The 17,157-nt window shown below is 40.0% G+C and overlaps 2 protein-coding genes across 2 annotated transcripts; one reads left to right on the top strand and one right to left on the bottom strand.

Moving 5' to 3' along the window:
* The first annotated feature begins 871 nt into the window (after nucleotides 1-871).
* On the top strand, nucleotides 872-3,123 carry mrpl35 (mitochondrial ribosomal protein L35). Its single transcript, XM_058615031.1, has 4 exons — nucleotides 872-948; nucleotides 1,130-1,301; nucleotides 2,597-2,741; nucleotides 2,857-3,123. The coding sequence occupies exons 1-4, from the start codon at nucleotides 918-920 to the stop codon at nucleotides 3,043-3,045; spliced, it is 537 nt and encodes a 178-aa protein (XP_058471014.1). The 5' UTR covers nucleotides 872-917; the 3' UTR covers nucleotides 3,046-3,123.
* Nucleotides 3,124-5,782: 2,659 nt separating this feature from the next.
* On the bottom strand, nucleotides 5,783-13,558 carry reep1 (receptor accessory protein 1). The gene is made up of 8 exons (XM_058615030.1): nucleotides 12,744-13,558; nucleotides 10,959-11,031; nucleotides 10,798-10,874; nucleotides 10,567-10,687; nucleotides 10,054-10,167; nucleotides 9,501-9,711; nucleotides 6,778-7,019; nucleotides 5,783-5,911 (listed from the first exon to the last, which is right to left on the bottom strand). The coding sequence occupies exons 1-8, from the start codon at nucleotides 12,773-12,775 to the stop codon at nucleotides 5,849-5,851; spliced, it is 933 nt and encodes a 310-aa protein (XP_058471013.1). The 5' UTR covers nucleotides 12,776-13,558; the 3' UTR covers nucleotides 5,783-5,848.
* Between the last annotated feature and the right edge of the window lie 3,599 nt (nucleotides 13,559-17,157).

Raw genomic sequence — 17,157 nt, 5'->3', positions numbered from 1 at the left:
CAGCCTGGTAATGTTACTGTGGTCCAGTGGTCAAATCAAGTGTGAGAGTCATGTGGGATCACTTCCATTTATCACATAATATATTTGAGTTATTTTAGCCTGTTCTGTAGCAGTTTTCCACTTCAAAACACAAACATTAAAAAGATTAAAAGGCACAAATAAAATACTTATATTTGAGCTATGAATACAAACTTATTTTATTTTTTTATTTTAACGCAAATATACACATATAAAAGCATACGTAATGGGAGTATATTGACGTTCTGCCAATAAATGTTACACATTGTACGTCCAACTATGCTGATAATACAGTGCATGTACAATAACAGCCACAAGAGGGCGTTGAAGCGACAATTCCCCAAGGACTTGCCTTACGGGTATGTGGCATGGCGAAACGGAGTAACGGAAGTGACGCAAAAACGGAATTAACACAATAAGAGACGTTTCCCTGGTGTGAATTTTCCAAACTGGAGCGGAGCAAGAAACGAAACAAAAAAACTCTTATCACCCAAGTGGCGTACGACCGGATATACATTTTTGTTTTATACAATTTTATAACAAGTTACTTATGGAGTTATAACTGTTATTTCACACACACACACACACACACACACACACACACACACAAGACAGGTGCTACTGACCTCTTGGCAGTAAAGTTAAAAAAAACAAAACAAAAGCAAAGGTTTATTGTTATTATTATTATTATTATTATTATTATCATTCTTTTTTATTTTTTTTAGCATTTTATTATCAAATGCCTCTGACTGGAGAGTTTTTCAAAATCCCTTGTCTAATTGCCTTTTCATACTCCAGTCCAGTAAGCGGCGGTATTGCACATCTTAAGCTGCCAGTAAACCCATTCGTGGAAAAGAGATTGTACTTACAGGCCGCCGTAGTTAGGTCAACAGGGAAACATGGCCGCCACCCTGGCGAAGAGGTTGCCCTGTGAGTATCAACAATTTGACATTTTAATACTGTAATATTTCACTCTTCTACGTCAGTTAATATGAATTCAGTGTTTTTAATTTAATTTACCGAACACGTATGTTGTTCAGGTAAAATAAAGACTTTAACTGAGCTGTATGTGATGCATGTCCCTCACTTCGTGTTGTCCTTCGTGTGTCAGCGCTGCTCAGGCCGCTCTCTGCGGCTCTGCGTGCGGGGACGCCGCAGCTCCGTCAGCTCTCCTGCCTCCTCCAGCCTTCTCCTCCTCCTCTCTGGAGCTCCGCCGCAGCCGCTGTCCGCGCTCCTCTGCGGGCTGCAGTGTGTCAGACACCGCGATGCAGCATCCTACAACGGTAAAGACCAAGAGAAACTGTCTGCCCTGCCTACATCGTCACTGCTGTCAATCAGTCATTTACTTGTATAGCACTTCTCACACACACAAACATATCTATAAACATAACAAACACATTGAATTCTATACAAAAGACTGTTCTAGAACACGAAGAAAACGCCATCTCTTCAGGGTGCAAATGAGGTGACCTCAAATGCAGTGTTATTAATAAACAAACAAAGATTAAATGTTAATAAAACTTGAGGCCAAAACAGGTGGTCAGGAGTAAGTAAAGCAGAAAGTAAATACAATTAAAGTGCTGAATTAAAAGGCGTTTGAAATTATAATCCAGCCACTTTTATTTTTATTTACAAGCATTAAAATAGGAACAGTTCAGGAGATGAAACACAGTAATTAAATAAACAATTAAGAGTGCAAGGGAAATTCTAATAATATAGTGGGAGATATAATCACCATAGAACTCAATAAAAGTTGTTGTCATCGAGATATAATCACTCCAATGTGTCCTGGGTCAGCCCTCAGGTCTCCTCCCAAAAGAACATGTTCGAAATACCTTCTACTCTGAGCCATTTCCCAGATGTCCGAGCTCCTCATCCTATCTCTAAGGCTGAGCCCGGCCACATTCAAGATCTCGTTCTTTCGGTCAATATCCCAAAGCTGATGACCATAGGTGATAGGGTTGGAACGTAGATCGTCCGGGAAATCGAGAAGCTGCGGCTTCTGGCTTAACCACAACAGACTGCTGCTCCCATCTGCCTATCGATCTCCCCTTTCCATCCTTCCCTCACTCGTGAACAAGACCCTGAGATACTTAAACTCCTTCACGTGAGGCAGAGCCCTCTCCCCCGGGCCCCTCAGGGTTAAAAGACTAAATGATGGGGTTTTAATTCTGCATTAAAAATATTAATACTTTGTTCTACCTAGTAGTCACATTATTATTTAACTCCTGATAGTGAGATTGTTACTGTCACTCAAAAAAGGTATAATAGTTGTTTTTTTTTTGTTGTTTTTTACACAAGGGATATACAACACCAAAAACTGGGTAATCAATTATTAATCTAATAGTTTTAGCCCTAATCTGGACCCTGATTGTCATTCTTAATATCCTGCACTTATCTCTTTACCCCTGACTCTTGTTTAGTTTTATTTAGGTTAACTTTAATAACGTTAGTAGAAGAATTTCTGTGTCAGGAGACTCTGCAGCAGACGTAGGAAAAGTAGCTTCTAACAGCAGTGTTTTAAATTGACCTCTATTCTGTGCTGATGTTAAAAAAAAAAGAGTGTCTGTTGTTGCAGGGTGTCGGCTCTCGTTCCCTGTCTGACTCCACAGTCGTGCAGAAGTCTGACGTACTACAGCCTGAGGAAGGGGAAAAGGAAATCCATAAAATCGGTCACGCAGAGGTTCATGAGGCTGCACTGTGGACTTTGGATCAGACGCAAAGTATGTTTGTTTGACTGTTAACTGCTACGATCACTGGACTCATCGATGCAATATTACAACCAGTCTGACATCTGGTTTTGTTTTTCTTTTTTTCTCTTTTTTTTTTTTTACATAGGCTGGGTACAAGAAGAAGCTGTGGAAGAAGAAACCTGCCAGGAAAAAGCGCCTGAGGGAGATTGTGTTCTGTAACAAAACACAGAGCAAGCTCTTGGATAAAATGACAACCTCTTATTGGAAGAGGAGAAACTGGTATCTCAACGATCCGTACCTGAAGTACCACGACCGGGTCAACCTCAAAGTCTAATTTAAAAGAACAGGCGTCTTGTTTTGTTAGAATATAATGTATTGCTGTAACACACACAATAAAGTCAAATGTCTCTGATTTTTCAGTATTTTTTTTTTTTTTTACTAAAACGTTTTACCAAAAAAACAACAGAAGAAATAGTATATATATATCAAATATCAAATTATAGTTGTTTACTTGCATTCCTGAACAGGAAAAATCAGTTTTAGTGATTGAATGTTTAATTTCTCAGAGAAGCTCAGTGAGCAGGCTCAAATAACAAGGTGAATTCAGTTTATTTGACAAATAACATTTTCAGTTTTAAACAAGTTTTTGAAAGTAAATGTTTTCTCGTGTTTACGGCAGGTGGACTAATAAATTGGTTAAGCACTGTATATACTTTTCTTTATGAATTAGAGTTCACATTCGTTATTATCTCAGCATTTCTCCTTTTTAGAGGTCATAGTTTTTGCTAAAAGCCTCTTTCTGTTATTGGCTTAGTGGAATCTTCAACTTTAGGTCGTCTTATATTCTGACAAAAAACAACAACTTGCTACTTCTGTCCTTTCGTATACAGTTTTTTTTTTTTTTTTAAATGACCGTCTTTTATTTGGGATACATGTGGAGTTTTCTTTCTCTTTTTTAACATGTTTTTTATTCAAGAAAAAAAAAATGGCATCGTCCACAAACATTTGATCATGAACAGTTTTGGATACATTGTCTTTAACACACACATCACTGCCATTGTTAGTTTATATGTCGCAGTCGAGTTTAAATATAAGTCCTATATAATGACATTCTGGCCTGCCAGAACAAAACTGCTGAGGAAAACTTAGTTAAGTTAAGGTGTCATAGAGTGGATAAGACTTTTTTTTTTTTTTTTTTGCAAGTATGAGTCGCCAACTTTGTCATTTCACTTTTCTTCCTGTTGAAAACGACAAAGATGACTGTGTAAATGTTTTTGCCAAACAGATTCCCACTTAAATTACTGACGGAATTCAATTTTCATACAAATGAACAAACATGCAACGATGAGCTCGTGTACAAATCTCATAATTACCTTATATTTCAGTTTGACTCTGCATGACTTTTAATGGAAGAAAATCATCTCCAACACTAACACGGATACTACAAAAGCTGAAATACAGTTATGTTTCATTTTTTTCCTCGCCTTTTATCCGTCCAAAAAAAAAAGAAAGAAAGACATAGTGCATCTACGACGACGACAGAGTGAATGGCGTGTAAACAGAACGGCTGTACCTGAGAAGCTTTTTGTTTCAAACTTCAACGCACCTGAAATGACACAGACACAAGGATGGGAAAGTCTACCGCATAAATCCACTGAAACCATTCACAACAGATACAGTGATAGTTTGTGTCGAGTGCGTCTGTGGGCGTCGGCTCAGTGTAATTAAGTACAAGATGAAAACACAATCATATAACATTAATGTCAATGTAAGCTCGTAAACCTGCTGCAGCCAGAGAATCATTGGGTTTAGCGTCGCTCAGTGAACAGAACATTGCACAGTGATTGCAACCATAGAAATAAAAAGAAAAACCTGACCATGATTACATAAAGTAGATTTTTTTGCTACAGCATAAAGGGACAGGTTCCTATTTTACTTTAAAACAAATGACGAGGTGTTTCTTTAAAAGAAACTAACCAGAAGATTGTCAGGAACATTTGGCATCACTCAGAAAACATCTGGATATCAAATCTGCCCCCACATTGAACATTTGAAATCCCATTTAAAGACCCACCACCTCTCCTTAGCCTTCACTTCAGGATAAATATAGTCATGTATGTAGTTTTTTACAATTTTGCTATTTTAATATCTCACTATTTTACTGTTTCACTTGTATTTTTTTCGTTGATTTTATGTTTTATACCTTTTATGTTGCTGTGCCTTTAAATCTGTAAAGCACCTTGGTTGTTTTTTTAAATGTGCTCAAGAAATAAAGTTCACTTATCTTATGTAAAAAACCTATGACACAAATGTTTATTCACCACAGGAAGTAAATAATAATAATAACGCTAAAATTGCTAATGCTAATCAGCCAGTAATTTATATTCTGAACATAGTGCAAACATGATTGTTTGGATGAGAACAAGGACATGAAGTATTTTTCTGTAAGGCTTTAAAATTGAGGTAAATAGTTAAATTTAGGTAAATTGTTTTGTTGTTGTTGTTGTTGTTTTGGGGTAAATTGGCTTCATTTCTTAACGATTCAGTGCAGAATTGTCGGATCTCCAGATGCAGCTACAGCAGAACATCCCCAAAAGTAATAATAATAATAATAGTAATAATAAAAAAAAGAAAAATATTTCTTGATCCTTGGCTCGTGACACATTCTGTAGGAGGGACCACGTGATTGCAGGACTCAGTGACAGCACATTCTGTTCGACAAACAGTGGACTAACAATGAGCGGGGAGACACATGCAGTTGTCCGGCCCAAACCTGATATATATATATATATATATATATATATATAATTATATATATAAAAAAATGATCAAATCAGAGAAACGACGTTCACACAAACTGTACATAAATACATAATCAGTAAGCCACAAACTTAAAGTGTCTATCGGCATGGAGCTCATTCACTCACAAAAACCTCATGGACTTCTATCATGAGCCACGCGCTATACAGTTTACTATAGAGAGAGAGAGAAGGGGGCATCGTAGGTCACTTTGGTAATACCTTATTCCAAAGCAAGGCTGCTTCAGTCATGTAGCTTTTGGCCATTCAGTATTTTCTTTTTTCTTTTTTTTTTACTTCTTGCAGCAAAAGGCAGCTGGATTATGTTTGAGGACAGTTTCACATGGCTTCATTGTTCGAAGAGAGAGCACTCCTGGATCTCGTGAGAGGCCTAAGAGGAGGCTGGAAGGGAGGAGGAAAAGCAGAGAGAAAGAGAGATGTCAGCCAATAAGTGTGCACACGTTATTAATATTCTGTAATTCAATTTCTCGTAGACAAACACAATGAATTGGCCCTGAGCTAAGGACTGAGCTCTAAAAATGTCCGGATTAAAACAAATAATATTCAAATTTACTTCCAAATGAAATAAAGACATTGTTTTCAGAGAGACACGGCGGACGGGTATCACTGAAGAGGAAAACTAATGTGTGTTTCAACCTCAGGGGAAGAGTCTAAACACATACATCGGCTTAAAAAGAATAGACAAAATACAGATTTTAAATAAACATGATGAAGAACAGCAGTTTAATCCAGGACAGTAATGGAAACGCTCGTGTTATACTGAGACCTCTGTATAAAATACTGTAAATATGTAAATATTTAGTGAAGGGATAAAGTAGTCTATAAACTGTCTACCCAAACCAACTATACATGTCCACACATGTCTCAATACTTTCAGATTTCCATAGCCTCAGGCCACAAAGGATGTATTAATAATCATGTGCAGTGCTGAGCAAAAGCGTTGTTGTTTTTATTCGAGCATGTGTTGAACTGACGGTGTGATTTAGCACAAACAAAACCCCAAAAGTTAGGAAAAAAACCACCAGAAGGCAGTGCGTGTCAGAAAAGACAAAGTGAGTCGTTACAAAAATCACACGTAAACACAAAATTCCACCACGGTTAGTGCGTGAGTGCCGGTCCATGAGGAAGTATTTAGCCACACAGCCGTAAGAATGAAAGAATCAGTGCGTAAATGCGTCACTCTCAGGGGCGGGGCCAGTTAGAATCAAGGCAGCAGCTGTGCAGCCACTCTGCAGAGGGCGATGTACCTCAGGAGCTTTCCTCTTAATCAGCCTGAGCTGTGGTGAGCTCACGGTGGCCTGCCCCTCTTTCCCCGCCCCCCCGGACGGAGCGGGAGGTGGAGAGGGTGCGGACGGCGGGCTCGGCTGCGGTGTCAGAGAGGGCGTAATTGGTGCGGACTCGGGGGCTGAAATGGTCTGGGACAGCGACTCCTTGGAGTCCCACTGGTCTAACCCCAACACCTCAAACTCAGCTATGTCAAAATCCTGTCCTGCACCATGAGAGAAAAGGGTCGGTGGAAGGGATGAGCAGCCTGCACAATAAATCCTGGTGATTTGTTTTTTAATTGATTGCTGTGGTAGAGCAGCAGCTTTTGGTCAGTGAGGATTAGGAAAGTTTAAAGTGCGACCACAGAGCAGAGGCCAAATATCAAGTCACCATAGGCACAAACAAAGCCGCTCTTATCACTCCCTGTTCTATGCAGAATTATGTGCACTTACATTTTGTATGTAATGCATCGCAACAGCAGAAAGCCAACGCATAATATGTGTTAAAAAGCAGATTATTTGGTTAAATATTGCACTTTTTTTAAATTCTATTTTATGGACAAAAACATCAATGAGCAGCGTTCCTTCACTGTGATACAACTGGCCACACAAGTGGTCACCGGTCAAAGAATCTGAACCCATGCTATTGTATCATACCAGCTGTCAATCACACTGTGCTTTATTGACCATTTTCCTCTAAACAGGAACTACGTTTACAACACTGTCATTAAATCCTCCAGAAAATGTTAATGACGTTAGAAACCAAGTGAGAAGTTCATTTTTTCCACAACGTCCTATCAAACAATTATGTTGTTGCAATCTGCAGAGTCGCCCTCTGGTGGCTATTCAATACATTGTACATTGATAGATACAACAAGTACTTCCTGATGAGCTTCAACTGGCAAACCAGAAGACTAGATCCACTTTTATATAACACTGTATAAATCTCATAGACTTTATATTTAAAAAAAAATGGGCAGAGTCTTCCTGTTTCCCCAATAAAGCCAGACAGGAAGTGACAGGACACTGAATAGCCACCAGGGGGCTGCAAAAAAAAACAACCCCAAACTGAATGGAAGTCTATGGGAAAATGTCTCACTTTATTTATTTACAACATCAGTAAACACTTAATGATCTCAATCACTTGTTTCAGGTCTTCTTCAATAGCACACAGTGTCAATTTTGAAAAGAATGTTCCCATTCGGAGGAAAACAGACCATGAGGACATATGAGTGGGCTGGACAGCAGTGTGATTGACAGGCGAAATCGTCCAATAACAATGGGAGCCTGGCTGCAGGTCCCTCCTCTGAACTTCAGGGGTTTCTAAACGGCTTCTAAACATCAACATGACTCCAGCAGCCAACTCCTGATTCTGGAGGCTTGTAAAGGGGGGCGTTCATGTTCCCATGAATCAGGTTTCAACCAGTTGCCACTTGATTAATCTACATCTGAAAATAGTCCCCAGCAAATGCACACTTTTTTTTTTTTATGTTATGAAGCTCTCTTTAATAATGAAATTATTACTTTTTTTTCAAAAGGAAACAAAAGGCTGGATGGTAATAGCCACAGATCTATGATGTGCATTCTATTTTACCTATTTGTGTCACCTTTTTCTGGTTTTATTGTCAATATTTTTCTTAAAACATGTTCATGGAATTCATTGTATTCAGCAAGTAATCTCCAGATTAACTGAGCTTTAAATACACACATATATCCTGTATATACAGTATATATATATATATATAAAGTATAATCTACAATTATCATCTCTCTGAGACAAACAACAACTGTCTCCACGTGATGTAAAAGGAGGAACATGTGAGTTTTATCACAGGATGGTTCGTTAGAGGCCTCGCCGTCTCCAAACAGGAAAGCAGGGGATAAGGTTAGGAGGCCACTCGGGAACCAAGAGGTACTGAACAATATACGTACGCCGGCTGACACAGGCATGAACAGGAAGACAAACATATACACGATAATCTGGTCTGACGCAAAACAAACGGACGCTGCCCTTACGAGATAGTGACACCGAGTGGTAAACTGTTTTTAAATCAACTCGCTGTGCCACGAATCTCACATTGTTCTCAACCGCCGCACACGTTTTAATAAAACCACATTAGCTTGTTGGTTTTTAAAGAACAGTGGGCAACGATTGATCGGTATTTCCATGAAAAGCTTTCAGGATTATGCAACTAAGTAATCTAAGTGAGAATGACATGTCGGCACCCCCTCACTGCTCAATGCTTTGTGTACAGGTGCTTTCTGGTAGGAAAGAGACGGAAAAATAGGATGGACGGACACATGGGAACAACATAAAAGTCTTTAAAAGGACTTTAATGAAGGAGCAGCTGAGACCAAAAGTTTAAAAAGCTCTGGCAGCCGTTACGGTTGTGCTTTGAGAGATGATAATACCAACGGTCATTTATTTTTCTGGCCTTGGCGTTGTTAAGTGTGTTCAAAATGTTCTGTGTCGTTTGACCTTTTAAAAATAAACATGCTGATATGTTTTGGCCTTAAGCGTTCATCAGGCGAGACAAAACAGATCTTATGGAACAATAATCCATCTCATGGTGGTGTTCCACTTTTAATCAGATGATAAACGCAATGATTGCCTCAGGTTAATGTCTCATGTATGAAACAAGTCTAGTCTATCCATGCTCTTGTGATGAGAGCAGCTCAGGGCAGAGGATGCACAGTCTCCTTACCTTTGCTGTAGCTTTCTGACTTGCTGCGCATCATAGATCTGGTTCGATGCTGTCCTGCTCCTGCTCCTCCTGCTCCTCCTGCTCCTGCTGCTCCTGCTGCTCCTGCTGCGGGCTGTGTCGTGCCAGAGGCGCCGTTGTCCGTGTCAGACTGGAAGGAAGACAGATCCTGCATGCTGAAACTCCTCAGTCTGTCTGAAAGCACTCCTTGGCCCTTAGACACGGACAAAAAAAAAACACACACGTTTTTATTTAAATGTCAACATCAATGCGAGCATGACACATTTAAAGGCATTTATTTTCACTATATATCCACTATCCAACATTGTATAGGAAGTAAACAGAATTACAGGCTTAAAACTCTTTAATTATGCCACTTTTCCACAACACGGTCCCGGTTATTTTGCTTTTCCATTAGCGATAGTACCTGCTCTGGTGAGGTTCCAAGCGAGCTGAGACCATACTATGCATGACATAGTTTCATGCAGCCGTGCTGTGATGACTCCGCCTACTTTGAGGAGGTATTATAGTAATGGAAAAAAACAACCAGCGATACCTTTGATGCCGCCATGACTGCAGCTGTGGCCGCGACATTCAGCCCTCTCCTCCCATAGTGAACCAGCGTGTCGTAGCTTTTGTCCTTGGCTTGACAGATGTAGTCGTCAATGTCCTGAAACGGGGGGCAAACAATCACATGAGCACATTACCTCTCGCAGTAATGGAGTTATTCTGGTGTGCCCGCCGTGTTGACAAATGCATTTTGAATCGATTGATTGCATAATATACGCTTTTTTTAACGGTAAAAATGTGTTTCTTGACTTCCATAATGGAGGAGCAGGGAGATAACTGTGACACGTTCCACTCCCTCGTCAAACAAACACTTGTTTTAAAAACCGCTTGAGTAGAGAAGTGAATCAGCACAAAAGCACTGTTGTTCCCTTTTCCCCGGACTGTAGCAAAGCAAAGACAAATTCAATTAGTCACATGCAGGCTTAACTTAGCCCAGGTTGAATATTCCCCCCCCCCAAGCCTTTCCTTGATTTACAACAACAAAAGGAAGGGGTTTCACCTTTTCTTTTGAGGAAAGTGTGGGATGAACAAACTTCCTGTAGAGCACGCTGGAGCCTTTAGTGTAAGGGGACAACAGCCACACCACGAAGGCTATCTTCAGCTCATAGTAGAAAGGAAGCCTGCAACGGACACACAGAACGGCAGCTCAACGTTAACGCATGTCTTTAAAAATGGATTATGTGACAAAACCATAAAAGTCAGCAGGCGAACTGTGGTAAAGGTCACTTACCAACAAAGAAACATATCTGTGAACACTTCCACAGTTGTGAAGAGGGCAAATATTATCCAGTACATCATCCATTTCACCTGCAACAGTGAAAGATTAACAGGACCGACACATTTAGCAAATTTACAGAAGAAATATATGTATAATAATAATAATATACTCACGTATTCTTTCACGTCTTTCGATTTCACAGCTTTATAAGATGAGTAAGCAGGGTATAGTGTACCAAAGACGAGTCTAGAAGACAAAACGATACCCCGTCAATCTCCCGACGTTCAGCAGGAAGTTAAAATGAGCAAAACTTGACATCAAGACAGTTTCCATCCATCCATTCATCCACCTTCTACCGCTTTATCCTCCACATGAGAGTCATGGGAGGGGGGCACTGGTGCCAGGTGACATAGACCAGAATCTGCATGTTTTTGGACTGTGGGAGGAAACTGGAGAAGAGGGTTTCAAGTGTTATAAATCATGACTGTGAATCATCTGCTGCACATGGGAAGAAGGCTGTGGCGAGACCCATGAGAGGAAGAGCCTTAGATACCGAGACCTCGTCATGGCTGTATCCAGTTGAGGTGGGGTGTAGAGGGTTCCCAGAGTAGTCTGTGTGGACGGTTGCTTACTACACTTGGGATATCAGGCGACGAGCATAAGGCAGCAGAAAGAGCCTCTTGGTGGCTATGGCACAAAAGGGACGAGCGGGTTCTGGAGGCCTGGGACTGATGGCCACCACTGCTGACCTGCCAACTGGAGGGTGTCATAGTTGAGGGTTCGAAAACACCCAGAGAAGGTCGGTCAGATCCAGGTCGAAGGCCACAGTCATTCCAATCCAATCCAATTTAACCTACGCGACTACACGTGTGTTTTCTCCCCCCTTTCTGCACATTTCTATTCCTGTGTGGACACACACCTGTGTCCTCACAGAAGTGCCACAGCCGAGCAACAGCTGAGCGTGTGACCCGATCACGTTACAGAAGCCACATCATGTTGCACCAGCTCACCGTGCACGCTCACTCCAAGAGTTCAGAAAAGACAAGGACACTTAAAATAAAACCCATATCAGCTGCGAGCCACCCCTTATCTTAAAGACTGCACTTAAAATGAACCAATATTTTTAAAAAAACAAAAAAACACGTGTTAAATCATCTGGAGCTCAGAAAGGATACGATTTATGTAACTAGATCCTGTCATCTAAATGTATTTGCCTCACTATTTTGAGGTTGGGCCTGCTGCTGGTTCACTTCAGCCCGATGGCGCTGATTCATACTTTGTGGAGGGTTAAAAATAGCCGTCACCTACTCTGATGAATGCGGTGTTATTGTTCAAATTGCATTTTGATTTGTGGACGCATTAATTCACGCATTATTACACGAATAAGTCCCTGCTTTGTAACCCGACTAGGCTGACCCATCCCTGTTGTTGTTTTTTCTCCCCCTTTTCAATCTGGGACATCAACAGACCGCTCCTGTTGTTCAGACACCTCGACACTCAGTGACATTTAAGCCTCTCTGAAAGACAAAAAAACCCGCCTCTGATTTCTGGAGCTGACTCATAATGTCATCACCTCATGCGTGATCGTGGATTTTTCAGGCAAACCACGTCAGCTCTTTGTCCGTCATATGGAAACGCGACTTGATAAACACACTAAGTGCCAGGCTGCTGCTGCTGGCTGTTAGTGTAAGCTGCACAGGCCCAGCTCAGCGTTCCTGCTTTGTAAATAGCAAAGTATAATCCCGAAGAATCCACACTGTCAAAGATTAATAAGACATCCGAGGCTGACGCCTGCGTCTGCGGCGTACACATTACACCAAACCCAGGGAGGGGGGCTTGTAAAAGCGCACCTGCATCAACCAGCACCACCGTTCACCATTATTCCACCGAACACATGCACATACATGACAATGACAACAACAACAACAAATAATAATAATTCAAAGAATTCCACTTACACCACAAGTCTAGAGATTATCCAGGAGACCATTGCGCTGGAGAGGCGACAGGACGCGCTGTCTGCGGGGAGGAGTTTCCTCCAGATGACAGGAGCAGGAGCGTCCAGGCGACGGCTGCGTCCGGACGCAACAGCAACAGCAGGCAAACAGCAACGTGACGAGCGGAGCACTACGGTCTGGCGCCTCTAGATGGCAGTGTTGCACTACTGTTCAAGTTCAGTTTTAGTGTCGTAGTGTGCGATGTTCAGTCCTTGTTTATACTGTATGTACCGAGCAGTTTATAATGTACATTCTTATTTTATAACTTTTAAGAATTGTAGGGGAGACCAGGGACAGTTATAACACCTTTTGCAATAATAATAATGATAATAAATATACATTTTATTTGATGGAGCCTTTCATTGCACTCAAGGTCACCTAAAATCAAGTAAAAAACAATCAATAAACAATAAGCATTAATTAAACATGTTTAATTATACACAGTTGGTGATACTGTGACGGTTGTATCACCAACCGCGTTTTCATGTCACGTGAGTTAGCTTGACTGCTAGTTTGACACTCGTTAGCCATTTCTATTTTTAGCTAATAATTATTTGTTCTAATAATACTTGTTTGAATTCATAGACGTTTGATCTTAAAACAGCATCCACAAAAGTACATCAGACAGGAAAGTCTTTTTTTTACCTCAAAAACAAGCTTTTCTAGATAACACCGTCAGGAAGTTTCAAATGTGGCTCTTTTTTTTTTAGCAGGAATGGAGACACTCACTGAGCATGCGCAGAGGAATTCAAGGTGTTACAACCGTCCCGTTACAACTGTCCCTGGTCTCCCCTATTGTTAATATCTTTATATTGTACTTTATTGGAAATGTACGTTTATTATTTATTATCTTTACTGTCTTTGCTGCTGTGACAATGTTAATTTTCCCACTGCGATACAAATAAAGGACTATCTGATCTTAACTTGACTTATCTTCGTTTAAGTTTTTGTACATTCGCAAGATGCAAAAAGGTCATCATAAGAAGTATTGGGTCATTAAAAACCCAGCAAAAGATGCCATTTTAAAAACATATTAGGACAAATGAATAACCATTGCTGAAGCAAATATAACAATAGTATTAAATATACTGCTGTTGGATGCCGTTACTGTGCCAGGTAAAAATCAAACGTCAAACAGACTAAAGACATGAAAATAACAACATAAATAATAAATAAACCTCATGAGACACATCACATTGCTTGTGAGTCAGGAGTCTCAGGAGCTTAATCTGGGGAAAAACATTAAAAAACCCACTTAGATGAACCAACTCAACCTTATTAACAAATGTCGTGTTTAACTTGCATAATTGTAAACAAAAACAAATTAAAAACATTTTTATTATGAATAAATGAATGAATGAAAAGGCCGTCTCAAATAAAACCTTTAAAAATTGCAGGCAGAGAAAAAAATAAATACACTTCATATACAATTTTAGCTAATTTTAGTGTTTCAGTTAGTTATCAGGTTTTTTAAACTCTTGTGTTTATTTTTATTTCAGTCAAAGAATATGTTTTTTCAATTTTAGTTTTTAAGATTTTCTTAACAACCTTGTTATCCATCAGGGAGGAGTCCGACTGGCCTCAAATTTATTCAGTCGCAAAACAGTGACACCGAACATACAGCCCTGGAAGCTATTTTGATTATTAGTAAAAAAGGGTTTTACTTTGTTACGTGCAGCATGTAAGAAAAACTTTTAACTTAACTTTTATTTGGTGACTTATAATGTACTGCAGGAACTGCAGTAACCCAGCTAATATTGGGCAAGACTTCAATATAAACACTACATTTACATGAGTGAATTCAAGTCATCCGCTGAGATAAGTCACTCATTTGGGAAAACAGAAATCTGGCATTATAAATTCTCAGCTTCTGAGGGGTATTCCAGAAAGCGGGTTATGTGAGAACTCTGAGTTTGTTAACCCTGAGATGAGGGAAACTCTGAGTTATCCGTTCCAGAAAGAGAGGTAACGTAAACTCTGGGTCTGTTACTGCGGTAACTTACTCTGTGAACATAACCTGCTCACTGGCAGGTTTACTATAAGAAACCCAGAGTTTCTACCCGTCTTCTCCCACACGAAGAAAGCAGTTAGACATGGATTGCCCATTCATTAGAAATCCAATCGACATCGAAGCCGTATTTATTAGAAATGCATTACGTCGTGAGAGAATCTTCCGACCCAGATTAGACGTTTTGATTAAAAATAAAAGACAAATTCACATGTGATTTGGTTCTTCTTTATTCTCTAAAAGTACAAAAGCAACAGTCAGGATTTGTCATATAGTTCCAACTATTAACATATTTCACATATTCACCTGTTTCACCATGACAATGCACCCACCTCAACTGGCGTTCAAGTAATAGAATTTCCAAGTCTGTTTTTCTGATTTGCCGGTCCAGGTACACCATTTCTTTCTCGGTTTTTTGAATGGTTTTCATTAGGTGCACCCTGTACAACTCTTTTACCGGCAACTCGGAAACATATGGACGACATTTAATTCCTGCAGTTCTACATACAGATTTAACATGGTATTGACCGAAAATCTCACTGTGTCACGCTGTGCTCTAGAAGTTGATGGACCCTCCTCTTGGTGATGCCCAACCATGTTCTGTTGAAGGACAAGAATGTGCTAGTTTGTCCATTATCTATGCTCATCACTTCAGTGTACATGTCAATATATATATATATATATATATATATATATATATAAATAAAAGATATAGGATATATAAAAAAGATATAGGATATATAAAAGATGTAGGATTTTCTTTCTACCAGCCTCTCAAGGACTTGCATCTGATGTAGGCACTTGTGTCCTGGGGGGTGACAGGCTCAGATGAGCTTCCCCCAGGGATGCCTTCAGCCACAGGGCGACCCCTGTATTGGCTGAGAGCCAGCTCCTCAGCCCCTGACAGAGGTGGTGGAGGTGGCCCTCCACCCGTTTTTTGGGCCTCTGCCTTCTTTCTGTTGGCTGAGCAGAACTCAATGTTTGCAATCTGAATTAATATTTACGTTACGTTTAATAGCCTAAGTCAATTAAAAATAAAAAAATAAATCAAAGTGAGGTGCAATCATAGCCTAGCAAAATATGCCTTACCTTTTTGAATGATGTTTTTATGTTTCATTTTGAGCTGCTTCCAAGTCCTCCTTACTCCTGTTGTATTGCACCTAAATGAAAAACTCAGATTTCATTCCTACTTATATTCATAACTATAGACTATGCTACGATGTTACGGTTAAATGTTACGTCAATGGAATAGTACATTCAAACTTACGCGTTGACTCGGGCAGCAATTTTCTCCCCTGCGGTCTCTCTCTCCTTCGCTGCTGCAGCTGTGTTGCATTCGCGCCGAAATATGTGCTCATATTCTCCGTAGCCCAGCAAAAGGATCTCCAACTCCTATTCACTGAAATAAGTTGATCTTTTTTTTTTTTCTCGGTTGTCATGGTGACTCGTGGTATCGGGGCTCCATTGATGATGGCTTTTTATAGTGGTTGTGCACGCGCGTACCTCGAGGTTAACATACTCAGAGTTGATTGAACTAACTCAGATCAGCTGTTCTGGAACCGGATACTCAGAGGCCGTTTCTCAATATCCATACTTGTGCGTACTTGAGCGTACTTGCGTACTCCCGTACTTGTGAAAACGTCATCAGCCTCAGTCCAAGTGCTGTTCCAATTCTCAAGTAAGCGAACAGCGAGGACGGTTCTCAAACCCGGAAATGTTCTCGCTCCGCCCATTTTGACCAAGTATGCATCGGAGGTGACTTAAGCGTACTTGCGATGGCCATGTATCCCAGAATACATTTCGGCGGAGCATAGCAGCAGATAATAGAAATATAAATCTGAAATAAATATTTTTCTGTGTCCCGGAACAAAGTTTTAACATCATTTGAGGCGAGAAATTAGTCATATAGAATTCAAACATGTGGTTTGTGTATGAAGATATGACGTATTTATAGTTTGGCAGCGACGTTTGTCGGAGGTGATCAGCTCCGCTTCTGCGGGCGCTCGGCGCTCACTGTGCCCGGCACAGAGCAGCGTTACCTCGGCCTGTCCTGATGAAATGATCCGCTGGCTCAGACGTCGCTGTCATTAGATGCTCGGTGTGATCCATATATTTGTTGTTGACGTGTTATTTTGTTTTTAATGGAAACGTTTTGACCTGACAGTTTGAAGGTTTGTATATTGTTAATGTTTTATTTATTTTAACTTTGAATTTTAGATTTATATTAAAGTCGAGATTTATATTTAAATATAATATGTAAATATTAGATATGTATAGTATAGTATGTAGAGTAGTATATATTTGTACACGTACATATATGTCATACATACATATGTATATACATATATACTACTCTACAATGCTGTA

Source organism: Solea solea, chromosome 18, assembly GCF_958295425.1.
Source record: "Solea solea chromosome 18, fSolSol10.1, whole genome shotgun sequence".
Taxonomy (NCBI): domain Eukaryota; kingdom Metazoa; phylum Chordata; class Actinopteri; order Pleuronectiformes; family Soleidae; genus Solea; species Solea solea.
Note: the sequence above shows the minus strand (reverse complement) of the source record. Positions and strands in the feature narration are given on the sequence as shown.